The sequence below is a fragment of the Polypterus senegalus genome, chromosome 4 (assembly GCF_016835505.1).
Source record: "Polypterus senegalus isolate Bchr_013 chromosome 4, ASM1683550v1, whole genome shotgun sequence".
Classification (NCBI taxonomy): Eukaryota; Metazoa; Chordata; class Cladistia; order Polypteriformes; family Polypteridae; genus Polypterus; species Polypterus senegalus.
In genome coordinates, this window is record NC_053157.1 from 53893754 (window position 1) to 53908270 (window position 14517).

The following is a 14517-nucleotide window of genomic DNA, read 5'->3' on the forward strand; positions in this document are numbered from 1 at the left end:
TGTAATAAAACCTAAATAAAGGCCTCTTGATCTTCATAACACTTATAAAACATCAGTAGATGGATTATTCATCTCTGTGTAGTATGGCATGTTGACATGATGGTAAAATTACTTATTGATATGAAGGATTCACAGGTGTAATACAAAATATGTAATAAAGAGAGAAATGTGTCTCAGTAAAGCCATCTTGGACCACTCCAAAGTGAAGTTTTGTTAATAGGACACATTGCAGAGATAAACAATTAATTTACTAATGTTTTATAAATGTTATGAAGACCTAAACTAGTGTATGGTAAGGTCTTGTTACATAACAGTAAATGAATAAGAGAAGCATTTTTGCATTACATAAATGTAAGTGTTAACGAAGATTTATTTGCAAAAATCAGAAAATTAAAAAAAAAATGCTCAAAAAGTGTCATTAAGGTAAAAGCAGATGCCAGCAAGCCAATCCAATAGCAAAAATGTCCCCACACAAAATATTAAATTAAAATCCCAAGAGAGCGTCACAAAGAGTAAAGAAAGAACTGCAAATCCAAAGACAATAGCAACAGAAATACTCACTCAGTGAATGAAGAGGGAAAGAATTTCCCACCTTCCCTTACAGGGCTGTGGGCAGTCCCTCAATGGTGATAGACAGGTGGCCCCAGATCTTGGGGACCCACCCATAAAATACATGTAACATCAGAGACTCATATTCTCACACATAGCAACTGTATATTAACTAAATACAGTATAATCAAATTATCAGATATTACATAGACAAATAATAAATGAACACAACAATATTGTAAAAAATAATGGAAAAAATGAACAACAATGAAAAGTGAACAAAGAAGGCAAAAAGAAGCAATTTTAACATGAAACAGGGAAGGAACGCTGGCTTGACCATAACACAGACATTCAGCGGTGAATATGTTTAGTGAGAAAGAACGAGAATTCCCTTTGTTTGCTAAACTTAATTTTCGGCTGCAGTAGGGAAGTAGATATTCAGTTTGGCTTTGAGTGCTCAGACTGAAGGAGCTTTACAAACAAATGCATGGAGAGAGCTGCAGTGGGCAGAAGCTAGAAAGCTAAGTGTTTATTAGGAGTGGTAGTGTACATTAAGGAAGGCACTCTGTAACATAGATTGAAACACGGTGTGATCATTTTCAATGCTGAATGAGTGATGAGCAAGAGACAGATGTCTACTATGAACCAGAGTAACATGGACCAAGAGGAGGTATGTGAACTCTCATCAGTCTGAAAGAGGTCATATATATATATTTATTTATATGAACCCTTTCATGTCATATATATAAAATCCAACGTCTCTCTGCCTGTCTGTATGCCTGTCCACTTTTCATGAGAGAACTACATAATGGATTTTCTATAATTTGCTTCAACATTCCGGTTTATTTTGTGACTTCTTTCGTCACGCTAAGTATTATAGTTTAGTTGTAGCATCGATTTATTTGTGCAAATCTGAGAGACAGGCTGCGGGCAAAGTGGATGGGGAGGTGGAACCTCAGGAGTAGGGAGTCTGGCGGGGCCCTCCTCACTCCAGTGCCAGCCACCGTTCAAGTCACTCTACCTCTCGCCACGTGTTGGAGCACACCTTGCCTCTGCTTAGCTAGCGATACCTGTTTGTTCAGCAGACATTAGCATCTAGAGTTTGTTAAAGAGTAACGTCTGACGTTTTTGCGAGAGAGATCACAGCTATGTGTGTTTTAGAGGGTACCTGCTCATTGACAGAGATATCATGGCCATGTGCTCTTCTCTGCACATAGGGGACGCTCTCCTGTCAGAGCTGAACACGATCAGATACAGTGCCAACGTTTGACATTTTTGGCAAAGAGATCACAGCTACATTCTCACCCCGAGAGCAAATCCAAAAATACTGTATATCAAGAGTCCCTCATATATGATTGTCAAAATAAATTCTTCTCAATACAAATTACTACATTTTTTAAAATGTTTTTATTGATTTTTAAAGTTTGTCCTGTTTCACTACTACATGGGCGAGGCTGCAGGGGACAGCTAGTATATATCGTTATTGTCACCATTATGAGGGTGGTAGATAATGCTTTATTTTCATACCTAATTAAACATTAAAACAATTTAGAACTCTTCTAGAAAACATCTTTGAAAAATGTTAAAATAGTCTTCCTTCCTGAACAGACAGTTGGCTTTAGGACCACAGAACAAATCATTTTGGTTTTAATTGTTTTAAAGATTTTTAAGAATATTAAAGAAAGTGTTGCATTAAATTTTCACTTTCTTACAGTTCAATATTATATTTAAAAAACCTCACTGGATTTCTTGTGAGTATACTCTTGTAGTAGAGTGTTTACAGGTGGCACAATGATAGCGCTTCTGCCTTACAGGAAGGAGATCATGGATTCGCATTCCGGGTTCTCCCTGCATGGAGCACAAATTGCTTTGAGTAAAGAGATAAGCACTATATAAATGTAAAGAATTATTATTATAGAAGTTTGTGTGTTCTTTAAGGATACCTTATAAAATTCATGTACAGTATCTATATAGGAAATTCCAACTGAGTACATCTCAAATAGATTATTAACACATATTTTTAGAAGTATGCTCCACTGCAATACAAGTCAGAGCTTGTTTTGCGTTAGGTTTTTGAAACCTGCAATATTTAGTTTCCGTAATAAAATTTGCAAATAGAAATGTTAAAAAACAGAATATATTTGAAAAAGTACACTACCTGTTCCTTTTAATATAATATCATAACTCTGGTGATTCTGTCAGCCCAAGATAAACCATACCTGTTGCCCTACAAACAGGAGTAAATGGAAGGTGCAGGGTGATACTAAAGCAAGAGGTCTCTTGTGCTTCAGTCAGCCAACTTGACTGAAATCACTATATGTGTCCTGAATGTAGCTGATTTTTTGCAACTTATAAATAACATGTCAGCAGAATCTGCCATTGACTCCTACATTAGTCTTCTTTGTTGACCAGATTATTATTGTAAATGGCTCTGTACGATTACTCGAACTCCACTCACTAGATGGTACTGTTCACTCTACTATGTGTTTCCAAACTGCTGTGCTGCATTTACCAGATTTAACTCAGAATTTGATACAATGCCTTCTGGCTTATAGAACATTATTTTTTTCAACTTTCTGATTTCATTGATATTTTTGTTTTCTTAATCTCTCTTGCTGTCATTCCTGCGTGTTCCTCACTGAAGTTATCAATCCTTTGCAACATGATTTTATGGTAGAGGGTATAAAAAAGAAGTGAGTGTGTGCAGAATTTGACTTGAGCCTTGTTTTTCCAACTCAATTGGAGATGATCCAAACTCTTTTTGTACAGGTCACCTTTCAACAAATATTTTGGTTCTTCACTTGTTCCTGAGTAAACTGAACATACTGATCTGGCTTGAAGACAACAATATCATTCTTTGTTTCTTATAGTTTTCTTACATTTAGTGACACTTCTTGAGTGCTACAAGAGTTGAGCAATCCAACACCTTGGGTTGCCAAGTGGCAACCTAATTTTGAAGGAAAGATAATTCCTAATTCTGAAGTTCAGTTAACAGTAGCTTTAAGGTTTTTAGACATAAGATATACATTTGTATATTCCCATTTGATGGTACATTAGTTGGTTCTGCTGATTCGTGGGGCTAGCATTCCATGCTTAGTTGTTGTCCATATGGAATGTGCATGTTCTTCATGTGCCTGCCTGGGTTATCCTGCAGGTACTAAAAATCTCCCTCTCAAAGATGTACATATTAGGTTAACTGATAATTCCTAATTGACTGTGTGGATGTGTGCATGTGTGTATGATGTACTAGTGCCCTGACTAGGCTATTCCCTGCCTTACACAAAAGACCCTAAACTGGATGAAACATATCTGAAAATGTTGTTATACAAAATTTCACTTTGTTACTTTTAATGATAATCTTGCAGATGATTGGCAATTACAAATAAATATAGTTAAAAATTAGAAATGTATTCATTACTTTCTTCAGGAACATTTCTTTTCTGTGCCCATACTGGTTTTTCTATTTTGTTTTTCATCCCATATTCAGTAAATGATGTATACATGTTTCAGTGGCAACCCTACATTTCTGAGTGTTGATCGATATGGGTGGGTAGATGAGAGTGTCTCTGACTTGTTTCTGTTTTGTGCTGGACGTGCTGGATGCCCCCTACACCTCTGTTTTGGGATACACTAAGTAGATATGAAAAATGAATGAATGTTTGCTTGACTGCCTGCAACATTTGGTACAGAAAAGCAGGCTCAGAAGATCAATAGAAGAGACATTGCTGCATTGTACCATATCACTGTGGAAAAAAGAGAAAGATATTTATTTTAAATCAATCCAAAATAATGATTACATTGCTTAAATGTCTTCAAAATATGTCTGTCATGCAGCTTTTCACCTTATTTGTTCATCACATGGCCTGATCCATCCATTGCCATGCCACATCTGCACCTAACCTTTGAGACCGTTTACCCCTTTCCATATATTCATTTTTAGGCTAGCATGTGCAGAGTGATAAGAAAGAGTATAATAAAATGTAAAAAACAAATGATTGACAAGAAAAATATATGAACAAAACATTCCTGTAATTGCTTAGCAAGCAGGAACTCGAAACCAAAAACTGACAAAAGGTATAAAAGAAATTCTTAGAAAAAGTGTAACCATTAGGGGGCGCCACACTGAGCACCAAACACTAGACATAATTTCACCCACCATGACTCTTCAAATAAAGGATTTGTTTTTCTACAACATCTCCCATGAATGAACACAGCCAAAATAACACAACTATGAGATGAGACACAAAAATAACCGGACTGGGTTTGGGGCTGGAGGTCAGCCGGACGTGAATCATAGAACTTTATCCCCTCCTACACACCCTCTCAAACCGCTGACCAACTAGATATATCCTTTGAATAGCTCAGTCAGTATTTGCATGACAATCGCTACACAAGTTGCCGCGATAATGTCAAGTTAAAAAAATCAAACAGTGAATCAACATCAAATTTCTCGTGAATTTTCTCTTTTTCCATAAGGCAGTTTTTGACTGACAAAAACAGTTCTGTCCTCGATCATCCTCCTTATTCACCCGATTTAGCTCCCTGTGACTTTTACTTGTTCCCGAAAATCAAGTGTCCTGAAGGGAACACATTTTTCTTCAATGGATAAAGTGAACACAAAAATGGCAAGCCTTTTGAAGAGCCTCAAGCAAGAAGACTTCCAGCACTGTTTCAATCAATGGAAGATACATATGGAGCGGTGTAGAGATCAGGAGGGGGACTATATAGAAGGTGACAATGTTTAGAATGCTGTAATTCATCAATAAATATTTTTGTGTCTCACCTCGTAAACATAATGTAAACAATCTTTCCCTCCACGTGAGTTTTGTCCAATACCTCCCATCTCTAACTTCCTGTGTTGAGGTGGTGGGACTCCTTTTATGTGAGACCAGGGAGTGCTTGCAGTGTTACAGCAATGGTCACCTGGAGGTACTTCCGGGTCTCTGATAAACTAGGGTAGTTCTCCTCCAGCAGCGCTGTCTGGGGACCCTGACAGGACTGCGCTTCCGTACTCCAATTCCCATGCCACCCTGTGAGTGTCCTAACCGGGATCAGCTAGGTGGCACAGTAGTCAGTTCTGCTAATTCATGGGGCTGGCATTCCATGCTCAGTTGTTGTCCATATAGAATTGTCATGTTCTTCATGAGTCTGAGTAACACTGCCACCTACCGTGCGAGGGAATGAACTGCCCCCCAGAATCTACCTTCGTCTAGTCCATCCGTTACCCTTCGCTCCCAGCCAGAATGAAGATTGTAAAGCATTAGCCTCCTTAGTCTATTATCTAATGCCATTAATTCCAACAAGAGGTTGTGAATTTGAAGGCTGTGTATTTTAATTATCATTGATAGACAACCATGCTCTAATTAATGGCCATTCTTTGTGTGAATGTACATCAATCCATCCATCCATTTTCTAAACCTCTTTTTCTTCATGGAAGTCAGCGGAAGTCATTTAACTGAGAATTTGTTTTTGTGTTAGCTTTTAGAAAAGCCTACTGCTAGCCATTATTTGTATACAGCCTGAATGAACAGCCTCTGGGGCTGTAATATGAAAAGTACTGTCTGCTTAACTGTGCCTTTATTTTAAACTCGCAACAAGTTAATGGGGAAGTAAGATGCCAAAGCAGACTGCTTGTTCACTTCCACAAATAACTCAATGTTAAGCCTAAATTACCTGTCATTTGAGACATTTTCATTCCTTGCTAGTTTGTTTCTTGACTATGTTGTAATACAAAGCAGGTTTGCGTTAGAGGGCAACTACCAGTACACCTTTAGTGTTTTTGGACATTATGACTATTGACCTCTGATGGGACAAATAACAAAAAGTCTTACTTGCTCAATGCACTTTAGTAATACTTTATATAAATATGCATGTTCTAACTACAATGTTCAAGATGGAGAAAGTGAATACCGGTTACACAATCCATTAACACAACCTCAGCTTCAAAATATACATGTATATTTTTGACTAATTTAATCTGAAGCATGCATTTCAAAAGTCTATATACTCTTGAGAAGCTGAGCTGTGCAATCACTATGCAACCATATTCAAAATGAAGTTTAAAACACAGTAGTCAGAAACAATCCAACATCTGAAGTGAACCAGGTAAAAACGTAAAGCTTAGGTTTATAGTAACTTGAGCTATTTATTACTACACAGTCAAAAAAGCTTCTCCTGCCCTTTTGCATAAACATTAAGCATATAACTGCTCTGTTCATTTAAAAACAGGAACTGGAAACTGTGGCACAGTGATATTGCTGCTGCCTTGCAGAGAGGAGACCAGGGTTCGTGTCCTGGGTTCTTTCTGCGTGGAGTTTGCATGTTCTCCCCATGTCTGTGTGGGTTTTCTCCGGGTGCTCCAGTTTCCTCCCACTGTCTATGGACATGCAGGTTAGGTGAATTGGTGATCCTAAATTGGCCCTAGTGTGTAGTTGGGCTATGTGTGTGTGTGTGTGTGTGTGTGTGTGTATGTGAGTGTTTGTTCACACTGTGATGGACTGACCCTGTGCCAATCCCTGTCCAGGGTTTGTTCCTGCCTTGCACCCTTTGCTAGCTGGGATATGCTCTGGCACCCCATGACCCTTTTAGGAATAAGCAGGTTAGAAAATGACTGATTGATTTTTATATATGCAATCCATTATCTATAGTATATTATATTACTTTAGTAGTTGTATTTGCAGCATAAAAAATCCATATGTGTATGGCGTTTGTGCAAATGTGCTTCAAATTTTGAATTCTGTGAAAAAAGTCTATTTTTTTAGCTATACAAATATGGATTATATTATCAGGTAGGACGGTGGAGCCCTGGATTTGGCTCCAAAGTATTGGTTAAGCTTAAACAGACTCAAGACTTTTTTTTAATTTACTAGGTATTTTGCACAAAAATTCTCCATGTGCTTGTGTGTGTTTTGATGTATGCCTTTTGGGCTTCCTCAGACATCCCATGATCCATGTGGGTTAGGTTCAAGTCTGAATTTAATAAGGGCAAGTGTGCTATTCCATTGACAGATACCCTAGTTCCTGCTTTGTGCCCGATGCCAACAGGGACAGGTTCAAGCCCACAGCCACCTATCTTCTTCTTTATCTTTTGGCTGCTCCTGTTAGGGGTCGGCTCAGCAGCTCATGTGTTTCCATATTTTCCTGTCCTCTGTCATCACCTGCATGTCCTCCCTCAACACATCCATAAACCTCCTCTTAGGCCTTCCTCTTTTAATCTTGCCTGGCATTTCCTTCCCTAGCATGCTTCTCCCAATATACCCAGCATCTCTCCTCTGCACATGTCCGAACCAACACAATCTCATCTGTCTGGCTTTGTCTCCAAACTATTCTATCTGAGCTGACCTCACCCTCTGACGTACTTGTTCCTAATCCTGTCCATCCTCATCACACCCAATGCCATCTATAAGTGGAATAAATGCGACTGAGAATGTTATGTAACACTGTAGTATTTCTGAACTTTTTTTTTTTTTAGAACAACACAACCACTTCTGATCAGTTTGTTTTAGATGATAAGGTTGTTGGGGCACTGTACTTGGCTGTGCTAAAACAATTTTTCTGAAATTGACAAAAGCAATATTGTTCTATTATAGACTGAAGTACTGTTGTTTCATGCCTTGCACCAAATGCTACCAGAACAGATTACACTTCCTCAATACTATTGACATGAGCAGCATTGCAAACATTATTGATGTAATGACATGTTTTTGTGAGTTATTAGTCTGAAGTTTGTAGTGAATATGACACATATAGTTTACTGCTCTTAATTGTATGAACATATTTAAACTAATTTCCAGTCCTGTCTTATATAGTAAGCAAAAAAGTAAACTTTTTGTATTATATTGTAGCATGTAAATAGATAGAACTTTCTTTGTGACCAGGGGGAAATTTAGCTTTTCACTGAAGCTCTTTAAATAAATAAATACATACATAAATAAAAAAGAAAATAAATATATATAGACACACACCCCCCAGAATGACAAAAAAGGAAGAAAATTTGAAAAGAAAGAAAACTTTTGACTTGGCAGTCACAATCGCAGTGAGGCATTATGCAGACGTATTGCTGCTGGTATAAAGGAGCCCCGGTAGCATTTCTTGACACACTTCTGCTGAATACTTTTTTGGCTGAACGTACTCAGTGTCAGAGAGATGATGTGCAAAGTTGTTCATAATGGCACTCAGTTTTATTTTAATTCTCATCTCTGCTCCTACCGCCAGGGGGTCCAAAGTGTAAAAGCTGTTTGTTCTTCTCACCTTACCAGACCCTGGTGTTGGTTCTTTCTTGGCTCTTGAGTGACCTCGGTAGCGTAGCAGAGTAGTCCTTGATATGTAGAAAAGCACTCAGAGATAAGTCACCCCAGTTTAAGGACTTTATGACAATTCTTTTAATGAGACCACAGTGTACATACAACGCTGAGCTACACCCACCACGTCTCTCCTTCACTTCTACACCTCCCCTTACTAGTTGCTCCTCCTTCCTTTATAAACTTTATAACAATATATGACATAAATATAATATAAAATAAATATAATATATACATTTATAACAAGAAACTTTATAAATACTCACTCCAATATGAATTACTGCTTACAACAAGTGCATCCCATTATGGAGTCTGCCCTTTTAATTAGTTTGTTAATTTGGTGGTCCTCTCTTGAAGTGATCTAACCAGCCCAGCACACCATAGCACAGAAAATCACATTGGCCATCACAGAGTTATAGAAGATGTGAAGGAAGTCACGTGCCACATTAAAGGAACACAGTCTTCTAAGGAAGAAGAGCCTGCTCTGCCCTTTCTTCGATAGTTCCTCTATGTTCTGAGACCAGTCTAACCTGCCATTGATACTTGTGGGAGTGGACCACCTCAACATCTACTTCCTGTATGTATACTTCATTATAATGTTAAGTTGTACAGTATCAAAATGTGAGTGTATTCACATATTATTTTTCCACACCTGGTTTTATGTCAAGTGCGTAATCACCAGAGAGAGATAAAAGTACCTTTCATTGAAATGACTAAACAAAAACACACTGCTGTCTTTTCTGGCCCATGAAAACAACAGTCTAACATGTAGTGTGGTTCGCCCACCTCCCACCATAACCTCCCAAGTACCATCAAGTCTTTCTCACTCCTTATCTCTCTTATGACCTTGGCTTCTCCTCCTTCCACTGTTAACTTCTTGCATCAACTATCCCAGACTCTATAATCCATTTTAATCTCACTCTCAGGGTCACTTCAGATTAATCATTTCTGTAGTAAGAGATGGCTACAATGCAATCAGCTAGCTGTAACTCCTTCTAAAGGCCCCTAGTGTGCCTGCAGTGACAAAAGTCATCAGTGTGCCTGACAAGAAAAGCATCCATTTAAAAAGATTATTGCTGGAATTTTATTTGTTTCTTTTCTTCAGTGACTTTGAACATAAAACCAGAAATTCTAACCGTATGACAAACAGGAGTCAAGCATTTAATCAGGCAAATGTTTATCACGCAAACCAAAAAAGTTAAGAGAGCTAGATCATGAATCTATTATTCATAGCAAAACCTTACCTTTGATTCATTTGACAAATTAGTTTAGTCATTTGCATATAAACTTCAGACTAGCCTAAGCAAGCCATCCATCCATCCATCCATTATCAAACCCACTATATCCTAACTACAGGGTCACGGGGGTCGGATGTAGCCAATCCCAGGCAACACAGGGCTCAAGGTAGGAAACAAACCCCGGGACGAGCGCCAGCCCACCGCAGGGCATTTACACACCCACACACCAAGCACACACTAGGGACAATTTAGAATCGCCAATGCAGCTAACCTGCATGTCTTTGGACTGTGGGAGGAAACCGGAGTACCCCAGAGGAAACTAAGCAAGCATTTGTCATTAAAATATATGGCATCCATTACAGAGAAGATTGGCACATGTGCTCAGCCAAGTGCTGCTATAGCAGTGTATCTGCAGCAATCAGCATTACAATCACATTAAATGCTTTCATCAAACTCTGACAGAAAGAGCATAAAAATAAATAAAATAAATGTCAAATGACAGACAAAAAATTAAAAAGAAGGCCATAATGACCTGGATAATAATTATTTTCAAAAGTGGAAAGTCTCAAAACATGCTCTCCTTTAACACATACTCCAACATGGCTCCTCTTCTTCAAGTCTTTAACAATGCATGTGTTCCAATCAGAATGGTGATATTTGTCCTTTTACAAAACCTCCATAACCCCCAACCCCATTTATTATAAGCTTATTTGCTTATGCTCTAGAAGTTGAGTAATGAATTGTCATCTTTTCTTGAGGATGTCTTGCTTTTGCAGAAGACATGTCCAGAGAATAATATAAATAATAGGACATTGATATTCTCAGCTTTTCCAGCCATCAAGTATTGACATCTCAGCTATTTTTCATGTCTCGTTACATGATTTGTGCACTTGTTACTAGTCTTTTCACTTTTCATTAATTTCTCAAATATGACTGTTTTTTAAAGGAATGTTTGCACAATACACAAAAAATAATCTTGCAATCTGAGAAAGAATGTTCATAAAATAAGGACATTTTGAGATTCAATACAGTTAAGTACGTGTGAATAAAATAATTAACATTAATGAAATCCTGAAAATAGTGATACTGTGGATTACTGGAGTTGAAAGTTTTGGTTTCATGTAGGGGAACTAGAGAGCTTGGCCTGACACTTACTATAAAGTTACGATACTTGTCTTTTGTTGTACTCTGCACGCTTGCTGTTCTTTAGGCATCACCAGCACATGGTCTTAATTAGTCTCCATCTTTCACCCATAGACACTTCCATCAGGACATTTATTAACATGCACCATTTTTAAATAGCATTAAGTCCCATTCATTTTTTGACTAAATAAGCTACAGATCAATGCAAACATTTTTATCTCTTTGTGGGCAAGCTAAAGCAAATTTAAAAAGACACACAATTTTCTTAACTTGTCTAGCTTGTTATCTCCTGGTGCTGCCTCTGTGACACTTAGTGACAAACATTTTAAAGTAAAACTCTCTGCATGCCTTTGTTCTGGGTTTACGCTCTTTATACACTCAATCTGCTTCTTCATGTCTCTCATCTCTTGGCTCATTCATTAACATTATTTTCTTACAGTTTCCTCTTCAGTAAAACATTTCATTCCTTCATAGTATACTTGTCCTATAGGTGTTTCACTTTACATCAACTTTGATGTACATTCTTAAAAATAAAGGTGCCAGAGTGGTTCTTCAGGGTGATGCCATAGAAGAATCATTTTTGGTTCTAAAAAGACCCATCTACATGCAGGTTACAGAAGGAGCTTTTATTTTTTAGATCCATTACAGGTTCATAAAGTAAGTAAGCATAAATAGATGGTCAGAAATTTGTGAAATACCAATAGGTTCCTGATTTTAAATGGACTATTTCTACATACAACAACACATGCCAAATCCAGATTTCTTGATCTGTTAGTTTCCGAATATGTAGCCTACCATACATGAAAATTTGCGTTTTGTTTTTCACATATCAGGAAGTTTTTCAAAGCATAAAAAAACAACTTCATAAGCAAAGAACAATTCCCAGAATGAAATGGTGCTTTTTCACACAATAATTTTATGAGGAAAACCATACATGTATAGAAGTAAAAAATGCCAAATACAGAACAAATATTTTTAAGAGCATAGCTTGATTTTGAATCTAAAAAGTCTATAAGTAGCACATGATACTTTCAAAAATTAATGAGCCCCAAACTTTAGGAAGTCAAATCAAGCTTATCACATCTTTGTCCAGAATGGCTGTCACCTTTAGTTTCTTATTCATTCATCCTCCTTTGCTTTTCTAAGATCACTACATTCAGTGCTGGCCTTCTATGTATGTTTCATAAGCCCGGGGAGGTTTGATGTGTCCAGATAGCCTTGGTTTACTTCATGCATGAATGATGAGGATTTAAAGAGTCGCCGACTCTTGAAATTTTCTTCTACACTTTTTTTCTTGTTGCTGTTTTATTTTGCTATCAAGTCTATTATAAAGTCTATACATTTTTCTTTTCTAATTTTGTCATTTGTTTAATGCTTATTTTGGTTGATGATGTTGCAGATTGTGGTCTGTAAATTAGAAAAATGCAGTTTTACATCGTGCACTGCTCTGCAGAAAGAAAGAAAGAAAGAAAGAAAGATATTTTAAGTACATACTTACAGACTTTTTAATATGCTGCTTTAAACTGTTATTTGAGATGTGAACATCTTGCTGCTCTGTTGTTATGGCTGAAAGGAAAATAGCACCAATCTGCTGTTTTCTATCTAGTGACATAAAGCATGACAAAATGGTGTGATGAAGTTATTTATACTTTGTGCTGTATTTCCTTTTGCAGCACAACATAACGTTTGTTGTATAGTATACATGTTGAATAGATAACTAAAAAGAGGCATGACATAGTAACAGTATATATAGTATAGAGAAAAATACACCCATAGATTTACAGCAGTAATGACTTCAATTTCAAGCCCGATACTGTAAATGTGTAAAGCTCCCTTAAATCAAATAAAAGGCAAATCAAACCATTGTGGGGCTACTGTATTAATTTTCCTTTAATGCTAATACCTCTATTCATGCTGGGTAAGCAAAATTCCCCTTGTAGAAGATTAAATATAATCTATCTATCTATCTATCTATCTATCTATCTATCTATCTATCTATCTATCTATCTATCATGTCCTCAGTGTGGAGCTCATACTGTAACTTCTAAGTGAAGGCAAACCTATAACGCAACAGGTGTAGGTTCAGAGACGGCCACACTAAGTAACACTGCAATATGGCAACACCTACTGCCACTGCAGTCTTGAGCCCTGACATTACAAAGAATGAGATATCCAGAAATATTCTTATCTTGCTAGATCTCACCATCAGATATTAGGGCAGCAGTATATTGCCATCTAGAGATGTTGATATCTTTTGTGGTCTCTCTTGACACCTCCTAATATTAAGTGGAAGTGTCAGCAACCCTACAGTGTTAGCCATGTCAATCGAGATTCTCTGCATCTTCTCCTTCTGCTCTGAGACGTGCCAACAATGAGTGAATCCTCTTTCAACACTCTGCCACTCAAGTTACTGGGGATCATCTCACTACAGCCTGACATGTCCTACTACAACAATCCTGTATCTTGAGTTTGACCACCCACCCTAATGAGTCTTCTCTTGACAAGGTATAAGTATTTCAATTGTCTCATGAAGAAAGAGGCAATGATTAACTGTGTGCAGGATAAACTAATTTGTAACAGGGATGGTAGTTTACTGGCTATCAAGAGATTCCAATTACTTTGCTGAAAATATGAAATATTTAATAAACTTCTGAGTACAAGAGACATTTTTCCTTATAGCCAACTCACTAGTGTGCCATGAGAACCAGGGTCTCAGTTAGAGAGAAAATGGGCTTTTGTAGTTCAGTTTGCACTCATTCAGAGACATCTGGTGATTACAACTAAATTCCAAACTAGCACCTTTCATACAAGCAGGCCATTCCAGGAACGTTTCATGAAATCGTCATAAGCACAACATCTCAGAGAAACAAATCTCAGTAAGTCAAGACTTTGCATGGCCCCCAAAATTGTACTTCTTTTTGTTACACATAAAATAGGCACACAGTGTTTCACATCAACTTTCCATTAGACTTGATTCATACGTAGAATTCTGAAACTAGCTTTATGAACAAGCCCAGCACTAACTACTTGAAAATGTGTGGAAATTGGGTGGAGTCTAAATCAAGGGAGTTACTTTCAATTTGAGGAGAGGGGAAAATAATTATGTAGCTTCCTGGTATAGTAAAAAGTGCAATAATACAGTACACAAACAAATTACAAAGGTACTGTATGAGCATAATTTTGTGATTCACAAAGGATTTATGATTTAAAACAATATTTCAAGGCAGTTTTGTGGAACTTTTATGCAACTTTCATAATGCTACCATATTGATTCCATCTCAGTCTGG

At 37.3% G+C, this 14517-nt stretch overlaps 1 protein-coding gene across 1 annotated transcript in view; it reads left to right on the forward strand.

Annotated features, from left to right (window-relative positions):
* Positions 1–1189: 1189 nt before the first annotated feature.
* LOC120528704 (FYN-binding protein 1-like) overlaps positions 1190–14517 on the forward strand; it is a 101893-nt gene continuing 88565 nt past the window's right edge. The window contains exon 1 of the mRNA XM_039752860.1: positions 1190–1219. Coding sequence (XP_039608794.1) covers positions 1190–1219 — 30 coding nt within the window. The remainder of the gene's footprint in view (positions 1220–14517) is intronic.